Raw genomic sequence first — 27,689 nt, forward strand, 5'->3', positions numbered from 1 at the left:
CTATTCTATTCTATTCTATTCTATTCTATTCTATTCTATTCTATATTCTATTCTATTCTATTCTATTCTATTCTAAATGCCGGCTTAGCTCCCTCATCTTGCCTCTCCTTCCCGAATTATGCTATGTATATTACATGTCCGTACAGCAGGCCTTCCACCTCATTTCCATGGTTGGTCCCTGGGTAGCCCCCTGTCCTCTCCATCTCTCTGCATCTTTCCAGGCACAAAGGACAACAGAACTGCAGCAGCAAGTTCTTCCTTCACCCTGCAGCCTGCAGTCCCTGATCTAATACCTTCTAATGCACAGAAAGGGGTTCCTGCTGGAACCTTGTGCCAGAGGTCTGCATGCAAATCAGTATTTAAAATTGGTGATTGTAAATATATAGGAATTTATAGAAATGCATTTATAATTTGCTTCATATAGCTTTGTTAAGCAAGTTACTTCCATCAGGAGCATATGTTGTAGCTCAAATATCCAATCTTCTTGCTGCTTCATTAGAAACATGATGGGTAAGAGGAGGAATACCCCAGCTGCTTTTAAAATATTTTTTCTAAACTCAGTTAAGAAAACATTTTGCACTCTGTTCATCAGTATTTCTGTGCTCAAGAGCAAGTTTTGGTTTATTAAGAGCTATACTGCAACCATTAAGAGAAACAGTGGCTGCAGAATTTTGTGATGACAAAGGGCATTTTTCTGAAGACTTTTATACAGCTTGGAAGACTGGAAAATACAATGCTTGGTAGTAATTTCCATTTCTTTTTCAATATTGTCTTTGCAAATATCTGAGCTGGTATTTAGGAGGAGTGAATAATACTCATCCCACAGTGTATATGGCTGCTGATCCTGGAACCAGACACTGAGCTGACGACTGTTCACAGTTAGTCAATGATAACATTAAAACGTGGATTATCTGATTGTAATTCTGTAGCCTGAAGTCTTCATCTCTTTCTATGCCTTTCATCTGTCTTGTTTTTTGCAATGTATTGTAAAGGTGTGGTTCAAGATGTATTGGCAGTGAACGCTGAAAGGAACATTAATTTTAACTCATAACAGAAAATTCAAAGATAATGAAACCATTATTCTCTTTCTTCTTTGTCACTTTATTCTTTCCTTTTTGTTAATATTTTTTTCAAACTATAGCTCATTTCTTTTTACCTCCCACTTTTATGCTCACCTCTGATAAGATGTACAATATTAGGGAAGTAGGTAGCCAACCATATTAATATATTTATATAATAGGATAATTTGTCATTATTTGTTTGTGAGGCAATGGGACATATCATACCTTATTACTTGTTCAGTACCAGGAATGCAGAAGAGGACAATGATGAATGGCATAGGGCTGACAGAGAGACACAGGACAAGATCAAGGACAAAAAGTTGACAAAAGGCTTCAATACTCTGTCAGAGCAGTGTGTGTTTTAGGCACAGTGTTAATTTGGAGTGTGTTTTTGCATGGCCATTGGGACACATCTCTCTGTTCTTCACCACTTCAGACTGTACACTGCAAGACCAAGAGTGAAATCAGCTTGGATGATGTCTAGGCAGGAAAAGGGAAATAACCCAATGTGGTTAGCTGTGCCCTCTGCTATTTCAACCAGCCCCAAACATTTTATAAATAATGTTTTGAACGACTGTGTACTTCTTTCCCCATATGGAGATCTTGAAAGCAAAGTGCAATTCTTGTACCCAGTTCCGGTAAACTGTAGGTAAAATGCCAGTGTAGGTAAAGGTCCAAACCAGAATGTGTATCATGTTTTGGGCTGAAGATAGAGCTCCCAGCTTCTTGCCTTCATATAGATGTTCGTTCAGGGCGCATCCATGTTAAAGATCATGGATGTAGGCCACTCCTTCAGCGTGCTCTCAGAAACAGCTATCCTGCCTTCAGGAACTCTTAAGTAACATGTCACGTTGACATTCTCTGATATATCTTCTTCAGGACTTTGCACAATATTCTTCAAAACATGTCACTTCTGTCTAAGGTGCTTCAAACTTGGACTGTCGCTGTGGTGTCTCAAAGAAGCATTTTAAGCTTGTTGACAGTGTCAAGATTTTGACACCTGACAGCTGACTAAATATAGCACACACAACCTGTCTGCAGAAGCTGAGTATTGCTGTCTATATTTACTGGTATTAACATTTTTCATAAAACTGCTTATCTTCCTGTACCATTTTCTATTAATTTATTGCTATTAAACTTCAGCATCAATTTGGCCTAGTAATTTTTCTCTCAAGCCTGTTTTCTTAGACGTTATCCTAAAGCAGAAGGAAACAATAGGTGAGACCACAATTTAAGACAGAATGGCCAAGCTTTTCAGTACTGCGTGGAGCCCAGGCCATATGTAGTATCACAGGCCTTATGTAAATGGTGATACTAGTCTCTGGAGCCAAATGAGACAGCAACTTCCTATGACAGCAAACTTACTTACCAAGCTAAATTTTGGATAACATGTTTAATTTACTAAGGCCAGTTCCCACTTCTGCCTTCTTAAAAGACTAGCCACATGCCCTTCTTTTTAGGTAAAGGTATTTAAAGATAAATATTTTTTTTTAAATGACCTTAAATAGGAACAGTTCTGTTATCAACACAGTTTTGTCGTGACTCCAACAATACCTCCACCCGGGAAATGTATCTGTCACTTTGTTACATAAGGAAACGCACAGAGAAAAGCTGAGTCTTGTCTCAGTAGCCCCAAATTTGCTGCCCCCCAGCTCATGGGCCAAAACTATTCTTGCTTAAATGAGATATGGTTTTAGTTGTAAGTATGACTTGAGATCTTTGAGCCCCTTGTTCTAGGACATGTCAAAACTGCAGTGAAATTGAAACAGGTATGTAGTAATAATCTAAGAATATGGATATATATAACAGTTTTCTGTATATTGTGCAGCACCTGGTCAGTGGGAGCATCATCCTTCTACTGTCCAGGTCCTACTGCTGTAGATCCCTTTGCAGGACATTCCTTTGTCAATGTTCGATACATCTGTATAGGGAATGCTGAAAGGAGTGAGTAGAAAGTCAAGAAAATAATAACTCCGTCAGAAAGCTCCAAGCAAACAGATGAGACAATGGCATATTTCATCGTGGGAATAAAGTGTTTTACCGTGCTGGGAATAACTTGTCAGGAATAGACTCTTCAGTGGCCTCTTGGCAGGAAACCAAATTACCTGGCTCTGTGGAGGTACATGATAGAATTTGCCTTTCCCATTATAAAGGGAAGCAGGAGAAGACAATAAAGGCCTCCTTTATTTTAAAATCTTCTGGTCTCTTAAATATTTTGTGTTTTATTAAATGAATAGACAGAAATAAACAAAGAAAAAAGAGAAAGGAAGAAAGGAAGAATACTTTGCATTAAAGGAGCTGCCTGTCTGTCATAGCTTCCCGAGAAGCAAAAAATGCAGAACTTGAGCCTCCCTCAGGCATGTTCAGGTAATCTGAGGGAATACTAGTGGACGGCAGCCAACACCGAATTTAAATACGAGAGAGTTGTGCTTTTCCTCCAGTGCAGCACATGAATCACAAAGGTCTGAGACTTGAGGTTATGTTCAGTCAGACTAGGTTGAGAACAAACTCATTGCCAGTTTTCTTCTAATTAGGACAAAATCACTGTTTCATATGGAAATTTCCTGGCTTCCATTTAAGATTACAGAACGAGGCATAATGTGCCACATGTGTGAAGTAGTGCTTAATAAATGGGACGGTACACTCTGTATTGCTGCATACTCCAAGGCTGTGCTGGAAAAGGTTTTTCAGAGCCTATGTCTGCACCTTTTGTCAGATGCAGATACTAAGGCAATGTCTGCCCCTTCAGTGCAGGTTTCCCAGGCTGCAAATTTAGAAACAGATTCCACAAACTTGAGATAGTGATATCATTTTCACAATTCCGTGCGATTGTTTCTCCCACACTGTAAGTATTTAGGGCCAGATGCTTAAGGGTACTTAAGCTAACATAGATTTACTTGGGGAAGACTGTAGTTCTTTACTGGCGCTTCCCAATCTGGTTTGTACATGGTGCAGCTACGTATTCCTTCCTCCCCCCATCCCTCCTACTGCCTTTATTAGTAAAGCTGGATCCAGCCACATTTGGTTCTCAGGTTGGTTAGAAAGAACTGCTCAAATTGTTTAAATCTAGCCCCATACCTAGTCTTTCAGGATTAAGCTTTGCTCGCCTATTCTTCCTCTCTCTCCTGTTTTTCACTAAACCATATTGTCAATATGAGCATTATGTTATCTCTGCTCTGAGCATCGACTACAAGAATTGACTACAGCAGCCTGGCTACTTGGCTCCAGCAAGCAGCCCTTGGGGCCACGTGGGTGCTCAGTACCAGTGCTCTATTGACTGTTTACCAGTGCAGATATGTGTATAGACTTGATTTTATTTGCTTTTTATTTGCTTTTTTAATCCCACAGTTCTTCTCAGCATAAATTATCAACTTCTGTGTCACAAAACCAGTAGGTGTTTGAATGAACTTGTAGCCTTCACAGCTTTGGAGGAAGCAGGAGTATATAGTTGGCAAAGGTAGTTTAGAAAAAGCTACATGCTTTGCTTGGTCAGTTCCCAACATAAGGGAAATTTTCATTAAATTGAACCTAAATGACACTAAAAAAAGGTTAAATAATTTGTCAGTACTGTAAATTGTACATTTTTGGATACTCAATTCCTGAATATTCAGACAGTTCAAATGATGGAGCAAATAATGTGAAAAATATAACTCATGTAGGTCCTATTCACTGTGCTGCAAATTCATTTTTATGACGTTTCTTTTTATTATTTCTCTACCTGTGAAGAATTATTATTCCTTAACCTCTTCAGCACATCCTTGTACTCACTCATGCATTACTCAGATGCATGTCAGAGATGGCATTTCTTTTAACAGAATTTCTTTGTATGTTTTCTTTTGTCTGTCTGAGTTTTGAGTATATAGTGCAGTGTAGTTCTATTTCTAACAATGCTGTCTAGAATCCAGGAGATGGCAGTAGTTGCCAATAGTTCAGTTGTAAAAGCGGCCTATTACAAAACCTGGAAAATAGAGATTACACTCAGAGGAAAGCCAAACTATACCTGCACGTGTGTAAAATATTAAAATATATCAAATTATCAGTATTATTTATTAGTTTTTAAGTTCTAAAATGGGCTATTAAATAGAACTTGCAACTACATATGTTAAAGTATTTGCCCTAACATTGAATTTCTTTTTTTTCAATCCAGCTATTAATATTAGCCAACCTAGTTTCAGTGGCACAGATGTCTTTGGCTATACCTCATTCCTAGCTTATTCTACAATCCCAGATATCACCTTCTACTATGAATTCCACTTGAAATTTCAGTTGGCAAACCACCACTCAGCTTTACAAGATAATTTGATTTTTTTCACTGGACAGAAGGGCCAAGGTAAGCTTTATTTTTATTACCTATCCTTACAGGCTTTCAAATATTGTTTAAACAGGTAGGATAAAAATATACACAGCTTTTTCTTGATTCTTTTTAGGATATAATTTCATTAGGAGGAAAATAATCTCTTCAATACTTTATTGTTTTGTAAATACACAATAAGTGATCAGATTGTATAAATGTTTCTTTTCATTAAGAAGTATAACTGCTTCCAGTAATTAAAGTCAACAGTTGATCTGATGCTTGAGGTAGCATATTTCTGAACAAAATAAATGGAAACCAGAAGATTAAGGTTCTCTTTTCAGTCGTAAACATAAATTTCATTATTGCTTACATTTCTTTGGTGCCCAGTTTTGAGAGATGCTGCCTGAAATCTTCTTCCACTGATACTTACTGTATTGGAAAATCAATCCATCCATCCAACGTGCCACAGCCACCCTGCCGTTTCTTCTTCCTGTGTCCTCAAATGACCTGCCACAGGAGCAGTCATGAATTGCTGCTGTTGTCACAGGACTCTCAACACTGAAATCCAACACAGTGGCAGCCAGAATTGGGCTCTGTGTTGTTTAGGTAAAACATGAGATGCTAACCCCAGACATCACTCAATGAAAGTTAACGCAAGCTAGCTATGGGGAATCAAAAGAGAATACCAAAAAAAGAGTCTTAAAAATAAAACAGACACGTTGCACCAAAGTCTACCTCAAAAAGGCCTGCAAGGCCTGCAGGGTGTATCCTGTAATGTCGAAGTCCTTGTGGAGTATGTAGAGTATAGGTCTTGCAACCATATTTAGCTGAACTGAGTAAAAAAAATTCTTACTGGTCTCATTTTTTATTAACCAGAATACTAGCATTCTGGGCTTATTATGTAGTTGTCAGGCGGAAACTTAGCTTTTTATTATTTTGCATATAATTTTTTTTGTGAACGCTGCCGTATGGTAGTAATGCATTTCTGCAGCCCCATGTCAAATGATGGGTGGGCAGCAGAGTACCAGCTGTCGGCAAGGCTGAGAAACAGTGAGGCGCCTGGTAAATTGCCGTGTAGCCGTTTTATTTATTTTCTCCTTAGTTTAAATGGCTGGGGAGACTGAGTAACCCCCCATTTTAATTACTAGAAAGCAGTATTTCTTACCAAGTGAACTTTGCTTATTTCACTGAGAGGAGATGCTGTTGTCCTAACAATTTACTTTTAGCAAGTATAAAGCAATAATGCTCTCAACTGTGAGAGGCGTGAGGTTTTTCACAGCCTGTGATCTTGCTGTAAGGAAGCATTTTTAATATTCCATTTACATTTCCCCCCTTCTCCATTTCAACCCATTTCTCGTAGCCAGCATGCTCTTGCAGTAGCCTACCCGATTCCCCTCCACCTCGCACAGCAGTCAGGCTACCAGTACTCTCGATTTCCCCCGATCATAGCGGACACGTCCTCTTCTTTATGTCTTGGGGGTATGGCTGACCCCTGGCTTGGGCTGGAATACTTGAAAAACATCTCCTGTTCCCACAGGCCAAGACAAAAGTTGCCAGTGTCTGTATGTGTCCTGAGTGCAGGTGCCCAGGTGCTGGCCGGGGGGCTGCAGGGTGGCCTCTGTGAGGAGAGGCCAGGGCTGCCCCGTGCTGGACACAGCTGGTTCCAGCCAGCTCAAACCGACCCACCGCAGGGCACGGCTAAGCCCCGCAGCCATGGCATAGATCCATCTATTAGTGTATACTCTACAAAATAATCACCGTTGGTTTTCATAGCTATTTAAGTCACTTAGCTTACAACCTTGAAAGTGTAAAATATTAAAACATTTGGGATCTGATTCTATTTGCAGTTATATTAGTGTAAGAAAAACTAAGTCAATAAAATTATGCCATTGTAAGACTAATGCATAAGTAGAAATCAACCATTTTTGAATCCCTAAATAAGTGGATCAGAAATCAGCAAAAAGAATGTGAATTTAAGATGGACTGATTTCTTTGAAACCTACTTCAGAGTCTGTTTGCCTTTCCATTCTTGGTACAGACGAGGAGTAAGACAAAAGAGTTAAAAAACAACAAAACAGTTAAAAGCTATCTCAGTTTTGCAGACTATTAACATTATCTTCACCATCAGGTCGATTTTGTAGAATGCTGACACTGTTGCATTTCTTTTTATGTACTTCGTTTCCAAGAAAGCATTTTAAAAATTCAGACAACATTTTAAATAACACTTTGTCTTTAATGTGCCTCCCCTAGTTTTGCAGGCCAAATGATGTAAGTACATTGTGGACGCTGCTGAAAATAGAAACTTTGGTAATTATTTAAAAAAAACTGTTATTTACAGTTTGGAAGTTCTTCACTGGTAATGTGCCAATGTAACTGAAGGCAATGGGGTTTCATTCAGTCATGAACAAATCATCGCAATAAAAATGAACAGTGTTTGTGTTCTACTCAACTGAATTTAACTGCACATTTTGTACAGAGGCTGTGTATTCAAATTTGTTGGAATAATCTTTTCTTTTTATATATATTCATGTTGCATCAAAATAGTAACTGTATAGAAAAATCAAACTTCTGTATAGAAAAAGCAGAGTACTGTTCCCCCCGCCTCCCTGCATTGCTAATGCAGCATGTGAGATCAGGGAAATATGGCAGTTTTGGCTGTGGAACAGCAGTATGCAGAGCTTCAGTGGGAGGACGATATATACATATCATTGCTTCTTGTGGGGAAAAGCCCACTTCATCTTTTGCAAATGAAGAAGATTCCCCACGCCGGGGCCAGGGGCATGAAGGCACACATTTGAAATGAGGGCCACCATATGACACTGCAAGAACAAACAGGAAGAGACCTTCCCTAAAACAAATACAAAATGAGATAGCCTTATGAAAACAGACGAAAATATCACATAAAACACAGTTTACAGGCATGAAATTGAGCACTGAATTGCTTGAATTCACAGGAGAGCTGTAAAAAGAAATTGATGGCTTTGAATTTCAATTCAGGACACCCTAATTCCCTTTTACCATGGTTTGTATCCCGGTTCTTTTACCATACTAAGAGTATGTGCAAAAGAAAGGGTGGGGTTTGTAAAAAGAAACAAGTTGATCATATTTTCTCTGACTAATGGTGGTTCCACTCTTGCCTATATGAGAAGAGGGAGGGATTTCTCTTCAAAGATGCCAGTGTAAAAATCTGTTTACTTGGATAACAAGGAATGGGTGCAGGAATTGAAATCTTACTCATAGGCTTTATGTCAGACTTAAAATCTTTCAAATGAGATTTTATAGTATAGCACCTGAAAAGCACAGACTATAGTTATAGCATGTAGTCCTAAATGTAAAGAAATTGAAGTATTTACTGCAAATTTGTAAATGAATGAGTTCTAACCTGAAAGTTTAAGAAGACTTCAGAAAATTAAAGCATACAGTTGTTCTGACCAGAGAAACTTCAATTAACAAATACTCTAGAGCTGCCCTAATCAGAGGCAGCTGCAATAAAGTCTCCAGGCACTCTCAGGTCAGGGGCACCTGACTGAGCTTGACAGAAGCTTCTAGAGCTTCCTCAGGCCCACATCCCTGTTGGTTCCCTTGCCTCGCATTAGCAGGTGCCCTCAAGTTTTGAGGTTGTTAAAGTACCTACCATGAAAGCTGAAAGCATACTGGAATAGAATTAAGTCATGGGCTATTCTCACATGCAACTTGGAATTTCAATTTGGTTTTTTTAAGATTCTGGAGATAGTTGAGAATTTATTCATGTTGCGGAGGGGGGAACAGCAATGACTGCTAAATCCACCAGGCTCAACAGGTTTTGTGGATGTCACTAACCAACTCTAGTGTGAAAAAGAACTTCCTTCAAAAAGCCTATAAATATGTTCAAAAACTCTGCAGTTTCTATTTTAAATCCTCAAGAATACTGGTAATACTATTACAAGTTAAACAGAGAGTATTAAAAATATATACAAAATTTAAAACCTTCCTGGCTAAAATTTTCCTGAACTGATATATTTTCAGTGGATATGGAGAATATTTTATGCATCAGTATTCACTAAATCCTGGAATAGGTAGTTATTCTATTTTTGTCTTTTCAGGTCTGAATGGAGACGATTTCTTGGAGTTAGGCCTCCGTAATGGCAGAGTAGTGTATAGCTACAATCTAGGTTCTGGCACAGCAACAATCGTTAGTAAACCACTTGATCTAACACTCAATATTCATGTCATCCATCTTGGCAGATATCTTCAAAAAGGCTGGCTGAAGGTAAGACATTATTTCCTTTAGAAGGATAGCTTTTAGATGAAAGTGGGTTTTTTTCTCACATTTTATATGGAAAGTTTAAAAATTACTTTTGTGTTTCCCTGTTAAGTTTGGAGGACTGTCTTCATTAGGGGTTCCTAAATCAGGTAAATTGCTTTGTTGTAACAAATATAAATGTTTCATTGAAAGGTGGATGATCAGAAGAATAAAACTGTCACTTCTCCTGGCAGACTGGTTGGACTCAATGTCTTCAGTCAGTTTTATTTAGGAGGCTATCACGAGTATACACCAGAACTCCTACCAAAGGGATCCAGATTTAAGAATGGCTTTCAAGGTAAAGATTATACTGTTTTCAATTCCTTTTAAAATATGCATTATATTGTTTCAGTTGCCTATGAAATAAAGATCTAAAATCTCTGTCTTATAAGGAAACACACTAAGATCTCCTTGGCTGAGATTCCTGTGGGTTTTTCATTATTTCACTACGATAACTAAGAAATATGATGCAAAGAGAGGCTTTGCTAAATATTTTTAATATTTTCTGTTTCTGATAAAAATGGAAGTTTGCCATGATATCATTTCTTCTTACCTGTCCCTGTTCTACAGCATCGCTCCAAAAGGACTTCCTTTCCCTGCGATAAAGTAGTTTAGATTCTTCTCCCAGCTAGCTCTGACTGTTGTCACTGGCAGTGCTGGTTTGAGTAACAGTTTTCATGCTGAAAGCTTCTTTCTGATAGGACACCATGAAACCTGATTTTTTTTCCTGACATCATGATCTAGGTCTCTAGATAGGACCTAAGCAATTCCTGTTAGGAATGTTTCAGCTATTTATCTAACAGATAATAATTCCTACCTCGAAACTGATATTTGAAGCTCTGTAGAAATCTTAATTCAACTCCTACCAGATCAGCAATGAAGCAAAGGATTTGCTCATAACACTTCTTTATTTGCATTCCTTACTTCCATAGAAATAATGTGCTCAATATTTGTGAGGTAAACTTCAGTTTATTTTAAGCACTGGAAAGCCTTTCAAATGAAATAAAAACATTTTGCCATAGCAGAGCAAAGTTTCAGTTCTCAATTATAAAATTGGGGGCACATTATGAAAGGCAAGCGTAGCAATAAAATTCACTTTCATACAGTACTACACTCCATTTCCACTAAGACCACGTAACTGCCTCTTTTCCAGTCATCACCTTACTTTTTCTTCTTACACAGAAACTTCTTCAAAATCAATTTCTTATCCTATAATCAACTTTTCACTCAGGAAGTCATATGAATTAACATTTCATCTGTTTCCGTCTTTTCAGGAAGTATGAATTGAATAGTTATACTTTTCATAGCTTCGTAACAGCTTGCAAATTGGCATATCATAAAACATAATGTTTGTGCAAGTATTTTAACAGTGTCAATATATGTGAAGTACTTCTGGCTTTTTTTATAGATGTTAAATGTTAGGGGTGACCAACAGGAATCTCTGGTGCTTCACTTTAACCGCAAACCTTTTGCCAGTTTTACAGGTTCTTCATGTTGCCATTGTATTGCAATGCCCAAATTTCTACAAATGCAGGATGAATATTCTTGCAAAAAATAAAAAATATTTCAAAGTTCATGTACTGTTAGTTACCATACTATTTATTGATTTTTCTTACTGTTTAAAAAGAAGTCTTTACTTCAAAATTTTGTCAAACACATAGTATATAAACAGTTTTCTTTTTGTCCCTATCATTCACAGTCTACTATATTTGCTAATTCATTCCATGCTGCAGTTACCAGCAGCAGCTTGTCTCTGTTCTCCAGTGCATACTGACTTTCAAGGAATCTACACTTCCCTATGACCGATTTCCTGTGACATTTTCTTATGTAGTCAACATCTCATTTGTTCTTCTAACTCAGAAATCTCCCCAGTTTCAGCTCTCAGAAATAAACCTCCATAGCCCTTCTCCAGAGTGGGAACTGCAGTACCATTAACATAAAAGAAAATTTTGAACCATTTTACTTCAGCCAATCTGCAGCTATAGGGAGCCCTGAGAAAAACTCTGGAAGAGACAGTCAAGATAAATTTATCTAGCACATAGTTGATTAAACCACTCAGACTTTTGGAAAGGTGCTGTTGGCTGCTTTTAAAGACGTGATTTATTAAAACCATTTTGCTTCTAATACCAGAGTGTACCTCTCCAAGAAACACTGAGGTCAGCCTTGCTGCTGCAGACTGTCCTCAGTGTCAGTGTGCAATTATTTAGGATTTTTACTCTGTACAGCTGCTGTTTCAGACCATTGCCTCCCTTACCTGCAAGCCTTTAGCAGTTGTTGTTCAAGTAATTTCCATGAGGGAGGAGGAAACTGAAAATAAATGTTTAATGAACTCTAATTTAATAATCAAAAGATTGGGAATTTTAAGTTTAGGAAATTTGAGGATCAGCACCTAAAGATTCTTTGGATAGACTGAAGAATGTTTGATGGTACCTTGAGCAATTTAGAAAACTTCCTTCAGCCCCTGTGAGAACCTGAACAAACTAGTAAAGGTAGAGCTCAGATGAAGCAGTCAAGTTCACGTGGAGTGTGAGGTGCTCTGAGCTTTGAGCTTCATCTGAATTTGTAGCTCCTTGGGGGCTTACAGGAGCCTTTCGTAAATGGGAACATGGTAGGATTGTTTACTTAAGTGTCCAGCTTTTCTTCATTGTCCTGTAACAGCGTAATTAAGGGACCTTTGAGAGTTTTCTGAGGTGTGTAGCAGAGCATACTGCAGCTGCTCTAGAAAATCAGTGTGGGTTTTAGATAGCTGCAAGTCTTGTGGCCAAAGAGATTCAGCCTGCTCATTACGGACAATCTGAAATGGAGTATAAAACAGACTGCTTCATGTTCAGGTCTGCACAACTCAACCCTATGACTCACCTACACAAAATGAGATAGAGAATTATTTGGAAAAAGCCAGAAGTTACAGCTGAATTTCCAGACTTCACATCTCTGAGACAGGCAGAGAGAAATCTGGTGTCAGGGAGAAAAAAAAGAGGGAAGGTTCTGATGCTTCATGCTCTGTGCTACCTTGATGGCAGGATGCAGGCTCTACCCATGGAAGCATTGGTAGAGAGCCAGGGCTTGCACCTAGAAATAACTGAAGAGCAGAGAGGGAGGAGCAACTGATTGTTCCTGTGGTTGTGTTCATAAATAGGATGAAGTATGGCTATAGAAGCAATCTGTTGTTTGACAGCAAATAGTGTTAAATGGAGGAATAAAAAGGCAAAAGAAGCTCTTACCATAAAGCTGAACTGTTGAGGAACCTCTTTAGCACTGAAAGAGCCACCTCTTCACATAAATGATTTTGCAAAGAAGTAAATAAAATTCCAGCTACTGCAGTCACTTTTTAAAATAAAGTAAACCCAGAACTCAGTTGAGTTCCAAATAGATACAAATATAGCCTTGTGGTCAAAGTTTATGTTCATAATAAGCTAGAATACATTGCAAGCCTGCCAGGGCAAAGACTACTCTTCTTTATGTTCCTGCATCACAGATGTCACAGAAGGAAAGTGACTTCTGAAGTAGTTTTTAATCAGTGTTGCCTCTTGCATCACGGTATGATTCATACAGGCCCTCTGGGTATTTGGGTCACAGCTCAGAGCAGCACTGGGTAGTCATTGTGGGGGCCATCTTCTCTTTTAGACAAACACCCCACTACTCACAAGCAATCAAGAAAAACAGGGGAAAAGCAAAGTACTTTAGGACAGGTAGAATTTTAGAAATGTGTAAATTCAGTGTTGCATTCAGATCGACCACAGTTTATCTATATATCTATCTGTCAGTTCTATTGCTGCATTTTTAGTACATCTTCTTGAAAACACCTGCTTTGTGTATTTTTTAATCAAATTAGTACCAAGTGCTTACAAGCAGGTAAGGGAGAGTAGCGAGAAATTTTTGAAAAAATTCTTTGTATGATAAGGATGTATCGGAAAAAAAGTAAAGCTGAGTAATGAAGTCATCTTTTTTATGATAATCTCTGAAGTTTCCTTAATCCATTGTTGGTGGCTCTTTGGTGGTTTGTGAGCTCTGCTTGACTGGGGTGAAAGCTATAAATTAAATTGAGAGTAAAAAAAAGTCATTGACAGAAAGCTCTAATTGTGGCCTAAGGAGTCACTAGACAAAAGATTACAAACAAAAAGGTAGTATATCCTCTGCCTTGTTGCATCTGATTTCAGCTTACTTGCATGAAACTCTGATCTTCAGGATCAAACCAAGTTTAACTCACAAATTCAGAAACTTCTTTTGAGTTCTTCTTGCAAACTTGGCTGTGTCAGAAAACCTTTCTACTATTCAGAATAGTTGGCAGTTTCTCATTAAAAGGGGCCCAGAACTGGCAGAGCAAAGGGAATTCAGGTCAGAAAGAAGGCACATTCATCAGCTGATCCCTCGGCAGAAGGTTATATAGTGTTTGCTATGACAGGCTCAAATTGCTGCTCTGAGTTCTTTGTCTGCAACCCACTGACTAAGAATTAGAAAAAATAAGAAAATTAAATGAAAAATTCAGCTGAACTCATAAAGCTGGGCCAAAAAACTCTTGTACCTACTATATGCTTTGTTTACAAGTGCTCAAGAAATGTTTCTACCGTAGATGTTCTGCTGGTACAGTTAAACCAGTCATCAACACAAATGCCAGTTTATTTTCTATTATGACCTTACCAGTTCTTGGGTACTCACTGTGCTTTCCATTGTTTACACAGAGCTCTGGGCTGCTTTTTCTTAGCACCTCAGCAAGACTCAGGAGACTAGAACATGCTTTATCTGCCACTGATAAACAGGTGAAACATTAGTTAGGATTTACCGAGCATACAGTGGCCTAAAACCAACACCGTTAAAAGCAAAGAAGCAATAATATGAAGATTGCAAATAATCATCAAACCAAGCTATTTTTAAATTGCTTAACATGAGTTTTTTAATTATCAATTATGTGTCAATATAAATAGAACTACAAACTGTGTGTAATATGGAAAAAGTCTGCCTAAGAAAGCTACTTCTACTAACATTGTTCTAACTATAGTTAAAATAGTTATCGTGCTATAAATATTACTTATATTTTGTTCAAAATGAATTATGTGATTATATAAAAAAATTCACAATTGGACATTCATTGTCTTTCAGGTACAAGTCTTTTTTCTTTTGTGATTTCAATGAATCGCACAAAAACTCATATTAAGTGGTTTTTAAAAAAACAGTGTGATGATTACTTGCAATCTCCATATCATATCCTTTTTCTGCTTTTAATATTAAGCAGAGAGCCTCTGGCATGCATTGCTGAATACCTGCTATTCTCATGATTTCACACACTGTGGGAATTTGCCATATCTCAGCTAAATTCTCTAAATCAGATTTAGAAAGGTATGAGCATTTCCAAATACATTACTGTACTGATTTAACTAAAGTGGTTTAAAACCTGATTTTATTTTAAAATTGTATACATTTATGTATAGATCTGGATGACATTTCAAAAGTGCCTAAGGCTACCTTTAAATGTGACCCTAAGTCACTTGGATGTTCAGGTATATTTTGAAAAGTTACTTAGGGTTTAATCCAAAAAGATATAATATATGGCATAATCTTCATCTTTGCAGTACATAAATAAGCATGTGGATCTGGAAACGTGACCAAAAAATACTGATGAATTAAGTAGACCCATAAGGCTAACCATCCTGTGCAGTCACTAGAAAGAGCAAAGACTGTCCAAAGGGACAGCCCCCAGAAAGCCCACAGGCTAAGCAGGAGCTGCCTGGAGGTAGCAAGTAGGGAACATCTCTGCTTCACCCTGAAGCTTTGGCTCCTCTTTGCACTTGGGATACCAATGTTTAGCAAATTAGAAGAATGTCAGGGCATAGATCCAGGCACTGGCACTCAATCATCTCTACAAATAAATTCTTAAAATTGTCCCTGACAAATATCTGGTCTGTGACAACTATCATTTTTCCAAACAATTCTTTGTGTATTTAGGGACTTAACATAATCTAGGGACTACTTCCCATCCATAGTCTGGATGCAGCATACTGTTCTGGAAAGTAATAAAAATTTGGTAAAATAATCATGACTATACTAGGTTGTTTGCCTGCAGGACCAAGTAACAGGCCATGGAAGTGTTTACCTTACTAGTATACGTTAAACTTTTTAATTATTTTCGGAGATTAAGGGCCTAAAGGAGCAGCAGACACCTACTTTAAAATGTGATCATGTGCAACATGGTCTGTATGTACCAGGGACTGAAGCATTCTCTTAAGAAGGGGAAAATCTGGGTCTTTCCCTGAAGGGGTCCTTTTCAACCTAAGGAAATTCAAGTCCACATTCCCTGGCTGCATTATATTAGTCAGTGTTCTCTGGATTCTTACATATTTTACATTAAAGAGACTTCTTGGTCTCTGTTCTCCTTTTTTTTCTGTTGTTTTTTTTTTGACCACTTTATCTGATATAGATGCATTCCTGTAAGAGCATGTGTGTATAAACACAAAATTGCACCTAGCCACTCCTTAGTCACTGACTTCATATTCTGTCTATTCCTTGAGAAACTACTTCTGTTGTTTTACCTATCATTAAATGAAGGAACTTAAAATCATCCACTCATTTGCCTGAACCAAAAGTAGCAAGCATACCTTTACCTCATGTAGATGGTACGATTGGCCATTCACTGAAGGCATTCTGGTGAAACCCATTCATTGAGGGTTGACACTGTCCTGTTGTTTTGTTTGTTTTGACTTCTTGTATCTGTTTTAAACTTCATTCATTTTTTCTTTCTACTTTTGAGGTTGCATTTTTGATGTTCAAGTTCGCACCAGCACAAATCAAGAGTTTAAGTCACCAGGGACTCCAGAAGGTCACCCCAATTCTGGTCGCAGTGTTGGACAATGCAAAGATTCCCCATGCAGTTTAATAAAATGCAGAAATGGTGGGAAGTGCATAGAAGGTGGCTCTACTGTTTAGTAAGTATAATTTTTTTTTGTAGACTACAGCACAGACTGATCGCTAGACTAATAACTATGGTAATTTAGTGTCTTGATAACAGAAGTCTTCAGGAGCCTATCACTTTATTAGAAAGAAAGAAAACTGTTGAAGGGTTCATTCAGTTACACAGAGAATTTTAATCTTACATTAATAAAATCAAAACTCAAGTATTAAAATTATGTTATAACAGTTCCTGGGGAACTTTTTAAAGAAATTCCATGGACTGGTTCTGCTCCACTGAAGTCACCGGCATCCAAACTTACTACAAAATGCATGGGAAGAACTAGATGTTTAGGAAAGACCTTTTTTTAAAACTAAGTGAGAAGCTTAGTTAGCAGAGAACGAATGGCAAAGAGGAGAGCTTGACTGCCTTAATGTCTGAACATGACTGATGGGGCAGAAATAGGTGACTTCCGTTTCCTGGAAATGAGTATTTTCATCTAAGAACCCCTTTCTGGAGTAAACCACTGACTGTCCAACATCAGAAAGTTCTGAGCCAGTTTAAATCCTTAGGAGCTCCCTTACCTAGCACCTGTGCATTCTTCTCTCCTGCTCAATCTCTCCCTAATAACACACTCCAGTTGTGATTTCTGTGGATACTTTCCTGACTTTCAAATGCACCTTCCCTGGTCACTTTTCATGCCATTCTCAAGTGTTCGTTCACCATTGCCTTTCCAAATCGGCTGGCTGGCCTGCTCATGTAAGACCTTCTTAATCCATTTCAGACAAAACAAGGTGTGTTAGCAAGGTTCTCATGTTAAAATTGTTTGAACTACGTCAGTTTATCGTGTAAGGTGTTCACCTGGCTGATCTGTGGAATAATAAGTGGTGGCGATGACAGCTGGCCCAGAAGATGAGCTTATGTTCTTTCATGCCTTATCAGTAAGTGTAGATGAATCTTAGTGTCCAGACTGTAAGGCATACAAGAAGGAAGTACATTTGCAGTTCCAAATTGCTGTTGTGTGTCAACACTTGCATTGTAATAAATCTTGTTTTCAAACACTTTGTAATTCAGCTGTAAAACCTTTGCTGAGGAACACTTTTGATTTTAAAAGTATCTGCCAAGATTAATTATACTTGCTTCCTCTCATGTGCTTCCACATGTGTTCCTTTATTTACATGTATTTGCATAATTTTTTTAAAAAGAGAAAAGTGCTGATTTAAAACATCTGAAGACACTAACTGAAAACACTGCAGACAGCAAGACAGATAAGAAAACCTGTACAAAACTAGTGTTTCTGAAGCTAGTAAGCTGTACTAACATTTGGAAAATTCACACCTGAGATGCAGCATGCAATTCCCTCACCATTCCCCTTATGAGCGTATTTATATTCTCTTAAATACAGTAATGAAGGAAATGCTTTGAAAGATATAATTTGGGATTGCTTTCCGATTGTTGTGCTACAGTATGTCCCAACTATTGCACTTTGCAGGATCCTTCTAGAACACTTAAACCCTTGACATTCAGAGTGATCTTTCTGAGGAATAAGAAAGGAGAATGACACTCTTTTCACTTATGAGCATATTAGAGGAGATACAAAACCAAAACTGCAAGAAAAAAAATATCAGAAATGTGGGCTGAAGCATGCCACTCCTATCTGCCCATCTATACCACCCTGAATCCTTGCTTCAGCAACTTACCCAGCAGTGCTAAGTCATCTTCACATCTGTAAGGTACACAGAGACACCACCAGTAAGATCTAGAGAACATCTGGAAAGCAGATGGCAGGCTAGAGTGGCAGCTGGTGACATAGCTACACTGGAAGCTTGATATTATAGGCAAAGTTCTTTTTTGTCATTGTAGTTTCATAATTTGTATTCCATATGTTTAGGGACTGCTGTAAAATTGGGGGGGGGGGGGAAGTGTAATTTGTTTTTTCTGGGTTTTGTTGGTTTGTTTTTAATTTGTAATGACCTACTACTGAATTACATTCCTCTCCTCATATTTCAGGACAGCTACATCTTCACAGACTATGTATATATGCATGCATGTACCAGTAATGGCCATTTTTAACTCTCACAAAAAAGTGAAATATTGCCAAAGAGGTGTCGATGTAGCATGCATATAATTTTTGTCAATGTATAGTAGCTGTCAATACCGTCTCACATTTTCTCAGAGGGAGCTTCTTTCTGTTTTCAAATCTTTGACGAGCGGAGTCCTTGAGGGAACTGGATTTGTGTTCAAATATTTTCTTCTCCTGAAATGAGGTCTCTCCAGGGGTTTTTGTTGCTGTTTTCAGCTATTTTTATGTCTTGCTTTCATCACCCTGCCAGAAAGTGTGCAGTGCCATTAAGCTGTAGATTCAGTTGCTATAGGGATAATGCTTTGATTTAAATAGAAGCAGAAATATACAGCATTAAACTTTACATCTGGCCAGCAACAGAGCACAACTACTATGTTTTAACAAAATAAAGAGGAAGTATTCTAATAACAAAATGAAGAATTTTATGTTCAAGGACAATAATATCCTCCATTATTTTATTTATGGCACAGAATCATACACAATGGAAAATTACATATAACAAGATTGTCTGTGATGTGTTATGGCTATTGCTTGTTGCTGAAGTAAAAGAAAAAGTATGTCTTATATGCACTTTGCACGTAATCAGACATAATGGGCAGGATTCAGTTTGCTAAATGTAAGCATGTAGTGTCACTTTAGATACCTCTGGGTAGACCATTTAGCCTTCAGCTGCTGCTTCAGAAGCTTAGGACTTGCATAAGTCTTCTGTCATATCTCCAAGCCTCATGTGGATTTCTCAGTACTCTGTAGCTTTCAAATAGCACTAGCCACTTCGGTTTAGGAAATTAAATAATACCCCTATATGGTAGAGGGATGTCCCATAAAATGAGCTGCTGTAGTTTCATTATTAGGTTAGCTACGATGAGAACCAATTTTCAGTGCAAGGATGGAACCAATCTTTAATGCAAGGACATACTTTTATAGTTTGCAAGGGAAACTATTTCATTCTTGTGGATTAGATTGATAAAAGTTTCTATGGCTGGGGGTGGATTTGCTATCGAAAAATTGTCATCCAATTTGGCTTATTTAACAGGACACTTCTGCAGCATTCCATTGTTCTTTTTGTTTAAATATGGTTAATTTCCTTCCAATCTTAATTTTTTCAGACTTCATTTTTACCTTCTAGGCTGAAGATAAATGCTCTGGTTTTCTACTGCCTGATTTTAAAGCCACTTTTATTTAAAGATCTCTTCCATTGCTCAGCATCTTTCAGTTCCAATACAATACAAATTTAAGAACTATATCCAGAAATCTGCAGCAGTTTGGGTAGCCTGATGTGGTCAATACAGGCCATTATGAATTTGAGATACCCATATGATGTTGACAAATGTGACAGTTCCTTCTGGAGTAGTAGCTGGAGGCCAGATGAGATACCCCAGGGAGTTTCAGATAGCACTAAACATCTGACTGGTCTCAGTTGGCCTAACTAATTAGGTAAATTAATTGAACCTCTGATCTCCATTGAGTATATGCCCATTTTACGCGTAGACACCTAAATTCAGGTGTCTGAATTTGCAGGGCTGAATCCCTCCTTTTTTACTGCTATAAGATTACTTGTTTGATTTGACACCACATTTGCGTAACTGTAGGAAGTTGCAGGTTTGTTAGCATTGAGCATGACATTTTACACATGATATTTTTTATGTTTAATGTAAGAATGCTCTTTGTTTAGTTTAGAAAACCACATTGGATATAAGCAAACTTTCCAATTCCTTCACAAAAATCCTTTAGGACTTTTAGTTGTTTCCCTCTAACGTTCAAGAAATGCTTCTGATTTGATTAGGATTTTGTGTAGTAACATACAGACACATTGCTTACATAGTTTATAAACTGAAATTACTTTTCATTATTTTTTTAATGTGTTGCCTGAATTTTTGCATAATAAATTTCAGGGCTTGGTCTGTAATCAACAGTGACATAAACTTGTTGTCCTTCCTCATGTAGAAACTGTGTTACTTGTTTGAGAGCTCAGTTTGGCTTTGGTAAGGGACTTTGAGCCTGGAAAGCCATTCTGTGAGCACTGCACTGTTAAGCATTTGACAAGAAACAAAAAAGAAAAAGACAAAGACATTAATTAAACCATACTTTAACTTCCTAAATACAAAGATTACAGAACTCGAAGTGTTATATGAAATTTCCAGAATTGAAATTAATCTTTTGTTGTATTTCTCTGGGAGCTCTGAATTTGAGAGTTCTTGCTTCCTGAACTGTCTGACTTTGCCATGTATATTCTGTGAAGTGCACCCTATTAAGGGTCCTTTGCAAAACTAGGGGATTCAAGATTATCCAATTTCCTTTCAGACACACTATCAAAGTTGTATATGAAAGCCTTCCTATCCTTACTCCACCTAAAAATATTTTGGCAGTTGCTCTTGAGAAACTCAAAAGCTCGAGTATAGAAGAATGTTCTGCAAAAACCCTGAAAATAGTGAAGTATCTTGCAGTGAGATTTAGCTCCTAAGACACATAAACTTAGAGTGTCTCTGGGTGAGCTAAATGTGTAAGATCCGGTCAATCACAGTCAGTGGAGGTCCAGGCCTTTCCAGTTGTCTGAACATCGGCATTCTAATGGCACAGATCCTGGGATACCTTTCCTATTCTTCACAGGGTGTCCAGAAGAACACAAGTTTTCTGCAGTTCTTCTGTCTTATCTGCTAGTTTCATACAGATCTCTCAGATACACCATGACATGTCAGACGGCACTAAATGCCTGTGTTGAGGCAATTGAATGCAGCACCTTATCATTAGAGTCATGCATGTATTGGTTTGTGGGATGGATAGTGCCCCGGTTCCCCTGACTCTTTCAGCTGGGTCACCATTGATTAGCAATGAGCTCGGGCACCTACTCCAGGATTCCATTGCCTAAACTTGAGCATTCAGTGGTCTCAGTCAGAATCTTGTCTCCCTAGTCTCAAGCTGCCTCTCTCACATACCTCTAGGAAGGCAACTGGAGGCCATCTGGGCACCTAACGTAACATAAAATTAGGTGTCTTGATCTCAGAATGAATCTCACCTCTTATATCTAAAGGAATTCAAGGAGCATCTGGATGATGCTCTTAGTCATATGATTTAGTTTTAGGTAGTCCTGCAAGGAGCAGGGAGTTGGACTCGGCGATCCTTATGGGTTCCTTCCAACTTGAAATATTCTGTGATTCTAAATAGATCTTTAAATCCCTGAGAATCAAGGCGCTGGTGACGTTGCCATTGGGTTCTCCTGGTCTGGAAAAACAACAAGCAACCACAACCAAGAAAATACACAGAAAACTAGACCAGCATGGCAGGCCACGTGACAGAAAGGATTTGAAATGCTGCCTCTTCCCTTATCTCTCTAAAGATTAGGAAATTTTGGATCTAAACTTCTCAACCCCAGTCCAACTTGCTTAGGAGTGTTAAGTAGAAGAGGTTGCATTTGTTCATACACCTTTGCCACTGTATGCCACAGAAAATATGTTCAGTTCTGTGCAAATAATTTTCAATTAATTTAAAAACCTAACTTTTACTAGGTTCTAAAAGACAAGAATGAAAAGAAACTTGAATAGACATATGCAGATACAAGCAAGGGAAAGGGGAAGAACCTTTGTGTATGCTGCCCGACAGCAGTAGCTTCAGCTCTAAACACCCTGCCTCACAGCACGAGAAAGGGACATTTCTGTTTGCCACTCAGGGAGTTAAATTACTTCCCCTTCTCAGTAGCTTTCATGCATCAAAGCATAACATTTATAGCTGAGACAGAAAGCATTCTGATGCTGACTTTGATGAATTGAGGTGCTTTTGCTTTTGCAAGGTCTGGTCCTCTTTTCCCCTTCATTCCAAATAGCTGTTTATCACTCTGAAGGGCTTGTTGGCTGTGCTTTGTTTACATGTTGTCTGATCTGAAGGTTTGGTGAAACAGCAGAGTTTCACAGACTCCTCATTGTGTTTTGCCCAGAAACAGTGGGCTGATTAATGGAGAAAGTGTAGCTCAGTGAGTTTGAAGAAAAATTCAAGATTTTGCACATATACAAAAAGACAGGGGCTAAGAATCAATCAAAATACATGAGGTTTCATTCTTAGTCTTGAGAGAGAAAGCTTCCAGGGAAAAATCAATAAGTGCTTTTATTCAGGGGAATAATTTTTTTTATCATAAAGTGTTACTAAATTCTAAAATATAGATGGGTCTAACATATTTCATTTTAATTATTTTGAAACTTTTTCTTTTAGTGAGGAGGGCATTTTTAACATCAATGCCAAGTGTATTCTGTATTTAACATTTCTATAGAATTCATACTAATTTTAAATTAACAGGTTAGTGTGAATTTTTTGTTATATTCTACTGGCCTGGAAGAAAGAAAGGCATAAAGAGTAGCGGACACTAATAAGTCCAATGATTCAGTCAATTTAGACAATTCGCTTACAGCATAGATTTACAATCATAGATACATAACACTCAGATTGCCACCTCTTTCATGATCAAATCCACTGTCCTCTTTTCCATCAAGTGCTTCACCAAACCTACCTCTGGTGTGCCAATTAGAAGAATTTAGCAAATGAATAATGGCTAAGTGAAAGGCAGTTGCTGACAGACTCCTGTTACTAGCTAAAATTTGGAATTGTTAGCAGTTCCTTTATAGTGACATCTTGTTTTATTTTTATGGCTGCTCTTCACTGCTTTCCTTTCCCTTTTAATTTGCACTTTGACTCCTCCTGGTTTATGAAGCCAAGGCCTTTTTGAGTTATGTGTAGAGCAAAACACAAAAAAGCAACAAGCTTTTTTTTTTTTTTTTTAGATGCTAATATTGTAATGCTAAGATTCAAAATAAAATGTTTCCTATTAAGTACATTTTTTTTACAATAAAATAAACATTTCAAAAAGTTAAATGAGAAACTTTGTTACTACACTTTTCTCTTAAACATTTTGGATCAGATGACTAAATATAGGTGTCCAAACTTGAAAATCTTGATTACATTGCTACTGACAAGTTGATTTCTTTTGGTAATAATGTTGTATTCTTTCCTTTCACTTCCTTACCCACCGCAGCTGTGAGTGCCTCACTGGATGGAAAGGTGCATTTTGCACAGAAACGGTGTCAGTATGTGAACCAGAGCACAATCCTCCACATCTGTGTAAGCAAGGTGGTACCTGTGTGCCGCTGCCTAACGGCTACACATGTCACTGTCCTCTTGGAACAACCGGTACCTACTGTGAACAAGGTATGTCAAATGGATAGTACACTTATGCAATAATGCCCAGGCAGAAAAACACAGTGTTTTGTAATATATCAATGAAATGTGACATAGACACACAAAGTACTAAACAGATTTTATCTAAGCAGTGCTCCTTTCTATCAGAAAAATTAAGTAATTTAAAGCTATGAATTGTTAGCTACTGTTTTCTGACTGCGTATTTTTAACACCATTTGTTCCTTCCGTTTTTTCAAATCATTCAACCAAATTCACAGGCAGCGCAGCATTGTCAGATACCGAGGGCACAGGAAGCATTGCAGAGCAGCCATATAGTGCTTAGTTCAATTCCCAAGGTCACCATAACGAAGTATGTTGAGAAATACACTTAAGAACTCAGTAGTACACTTGTGAGTACACTTCAGATGTAGGAAGCATCTGGGACCTTATCCAATTTCTATTGACGCTAACGGAGAGGTCCTGTTGACTTCACTGGCTATTGGGTAGGGATGCACTGAGAATGATGATGAAAGATGCAAACATCACTGTAATAATTTTCAAGTGTCTGTTCTCCCTGGCTTCCTTCCAACATGTCACCCTCAAAATATGTCCTCAGTTTGCCGGTTTTGCATTTCTTACCCTCATGTATAAGAATCCTTTATCTGTCTGCTTTCTTCTCTGAGGGATTGCACAAATGAATATTCAACAATGTGGATACATAGGTGCCACAAGCTCAGGGACTTTTCCTGTAAGTGTCAGAAGCGCCTCTGTGTGCAAGGGATGTAGTACCGTCCGCACTTTCTATTCCGCAGCTCTTAGATTCAAGTTAATACTGTACAAGCTTATGTTTTTCCTTCGAGAAGCTCGCTTTACATCTTTTGGAGAACTCCAGTTACTGTTACATAGCCCCCTTTTCAAACTGCCTGCCAAGGTCCAGCCTCCCTTGTGCCTACAGAGCGAGTTGCAAGCACAAAACTGACAAGCTGAACTGCATTTGACCTGATTTGCAGTCCTCACCCTATAGATGGATACAGTTTTAAAATCCCATTACAGAAAGCACTTGCAATTGGTAGGCTCAAATCAAAGAGAATATAGCTTCTGGAAAGTCATTGTTAAATTCTTTATTCCATGTAAGAATGTCCTTGCTCTGTTGCCTCTGCTGTAACGGCTTTTCAGGGCTCTTTATATGAACTTTTCAACTTTGAATTCTCATTTCAAGTGAGGTTTTCAAAAGTAATGCCATCTGGATTCAGGACACTGATCAACAGGACACGTGCTATACATAAAGCAGGTAATTAATCAGGTAAACACTCCTGTGTTCTGGTTTCAGAATAGATTTGGATCTTCTTCAGATGGCCACTATTACCAATACAAATAGCTTATATCTGAGCAACAGAAAATTGTATTTCTTGTAGATTGTCATCCTTTCAGTAATTCCTCCACCTGGTAAACACATTAGAGGGTTCCTCTCTGTTTTATTTAAAAGCTTTCTTTTTATGAATAGGGACTATGGGTCCTGACCAAATGCTTTGCCCTGCATTTCACCTTACTCTGGCAGAATAATGAATTGTCATGAGATTTTTCAAAGCACAGTTTACACTTTTAGTGGATGGCAAATTGCTAAAAAACAGCTGCTTATCAAGATTGAGTATCTCATCTCTGGACTGATGGTGGTTATTGGAGCCAAAAGAAAAAGAGACAGAGAGCAATGAACAGCCCAGGGGACCAGGAGAGAACAAAGAGAAATTAAATGATGGAGACTAATGAATGTGCAAGAAAGAAGGAAAAAAGCATGAGAAAACGACAGAAGAGATTTACAAGGCAAAAAAACAGAGGAGAATAACAAAGAGTAAGAACAAATAGGGCTTTACCAAATAATAGCAACTGGTAAATACAGTACAACAGTATGGATTGCACGAGAACAAGCCAGGTGAAGTGAGTAAATGGGACAGTAGGGGTAGAACCACAATAACAAGGAAGGGTACTCTGAGTACAAATGTTAAGGGACTTAAACATAAACTGACAATAATCAAGCACTAACTTGCCTAGGAAACACTAAAAATGTGTATGGTTCTTTATGAACTATATACAAGAGATGAAAGCATATGTGCAGATGAGGATGTAAGTGTTCTTAAAGAATAACGTGATGTGTCCTGCTTAGAGCAGTGACTCAAACCACCAAGGATGCAGTGACTGTCAGCACAGAGATATGATACATTATGGTTCAACTTTAGAAGTCGGAGCTGCACTAACAAGTGATCAGTAGTTGGAAAGCTAAATTAGAACAAGAGTAAACCGAGGGAGAGCAAGATTAGTTAAAGAACATAGTTTTAACAGCTCATGTGGCCTGATATTCACCGTGCTTACTTGGTCCACTTTTACGATGCTCACTGCCAAAGTGTAAATACTGAGCAATATTCTTAGGAGGTTGCAGTAAGATGTGTGTTAAGTCATATATTTTAGATTAAATTAGAAGAAATGAACCCACTTGATAAAGAGAGGGTAGCAGTTTCAGTTACCCTGCATTTCCTACAGGCTCTACATGATCAGTTAATATTCAGCAAGTAGTACACAGGTATTTTTTGGTCTGACACTGGGAGCAAATATTTCATTGCATATTTCAACCTGCCAAAGCAAGTGCCAGGACTTGCTTTTCTAGAAGAAAGATCAAGAGGTGTAGCAGGTAGGCAGCACGCTGGTGACTGAAGTGCAGTAGGAAGATACCTATGAAATTTAAGACCTGCTTTGGAAAAGTAAGCATCCATAAGGAGCACTAGGAAAAGAGGAGAGTGATGGAAATTAGATCTGAATGGGTCCAAAGAGCAAAGCCTTGTCAGGCAAGACATTATACATATACATTAATTCTAGAATAATTTAAAGCTCCACTTCTTGGGGGTACTGTGTTTTTCAAACCCATTAATGCTTATAAGACAGGATGGTTCTTCGAGTGTGTTGGGTTTCTAAAGGTAACACTGATGTAAACAAACAAAAAATGATTCATTTATACTGCCAGAAATAAAAGTGGTTGTAATGAAATGGGTAGGAAATGGAAAATTTATGCAGGAGTCTTTTTTTATTTAGCGTTAAAATTGCTGTCAGCACTCAGACCACTTCTAAGACTGTTCATGACACATGAAGCAACAGATAATTCTGTTCCACTGATTTGAAAAGGTCACAACTGTAACAGTAACACAGGAAAAACAGCCCAAATCCTGAAGTGCATAAATGGCAACCAAATATTGCCAAGATCTGGCACAGTGTTAATTCTTAGTTAGCACTCCTTTAACCACAAGGATTAGGAATATGGAGGAAGTAGTTTATCTAGGTTTCTTTTAAAAGTAGTTACATTTTCCAGGACACCAAAATATGATGTTAACAAAATCTTTTGTTTGTTTGACTTGAAGTTTGCAACTGAAGTACCAGACAACTCTAAATTGTCTTCTGATTAAGAAGTGAAGCTTCAGCCTAGAGCAGCATGTAATTTAGTCTAGTTATTTCATTAACACACAGTGCTCAAAACCAACAAGAGGCTCCAGCCCCCACCACTTTGTCTGGGAGAGTCTACTGCATGGCTTTGAACACCAAATTCCAGCTTATTCCATTTGGCCCAATGAGTTCCTTTGTAATTAGATATCTCAAAGGGTTCCTGAAGAGGGAGGAATCTCTAAGGACCTGGTTGTTTCAGCTCTCCTGCAAGTATACAGCAGACCTATTGGTTTCAGTGTGATTACTACCGTAAGAAAAAGTGGCCAAGATCCAGTGTCAAGGATGATTCTTCCTGGGGAAGAAGCAATAATCTAAAACCCTTTTGCTGCAGATAGTTTGATTTATAGGACATCATTATTATATATGTGAACACAATATCTTTTTCATAACTAGTAATTATTAAGTGATGTTAACATTAAAAATACAGACATGTTATCCATAGT

At 38.0% G+C, this 27,689-nt stretch overlaps 1 protein-coding gene across 1 annotated transcript in view; it reads left to right on the plus strand.

Moving 5' to 3' along the window:
* The window catches only part of EYS (EGF-like photoreceptor maintenance factor), a 923,675-nt gene that overhangs the window by 872,197 nt on the left and 23,789 nt on the right, over positions 1 to 27,689 (plus strand). Inside the window, exons 43-47 of the mRNA XM_087776394.1 lie at positions 5,209 to 5,391; positions 9,438 to 9,604; positions 9,791 to 9,935; positions 16,380 to 16,554; positions 23,618 to 23,790. Of these exons, the coding sequence (XP_087632520.1) occupies positions 5,209 to 5,391; positions 9,438 to 9,604; positions 9,791 to 9,935; positions 16,380 to 16,554; positions 23,618 to 23,790 (843 nt within the window). The remainder of the gene's footprint in view (positions 1 to 5,208; positions 5,392 to 9,437; positions 9,605 to 9,790; positions 9,936 to 16,379; positions 16,555 to 23,617; positions 23,791 to 27,689) is intronic.

The sequence above is a fragment of the Nipponia nippon genome, unplaced genomic scaffold (assembly GCF_047370975.1).
Source record: "Nipponia nippon isolate SJK-2023a ecotype South Korea unplaced genomic scaffold, ASM4737097v1 scaffold_4, whole genome shotgun sequence".
NCBI classification, from domain to species: Eukaryota; Metazoa; Chordata; class Aves; order Pelecaniformes; family Threskiornithidae; genus Nipponia; species Nipponia nippon.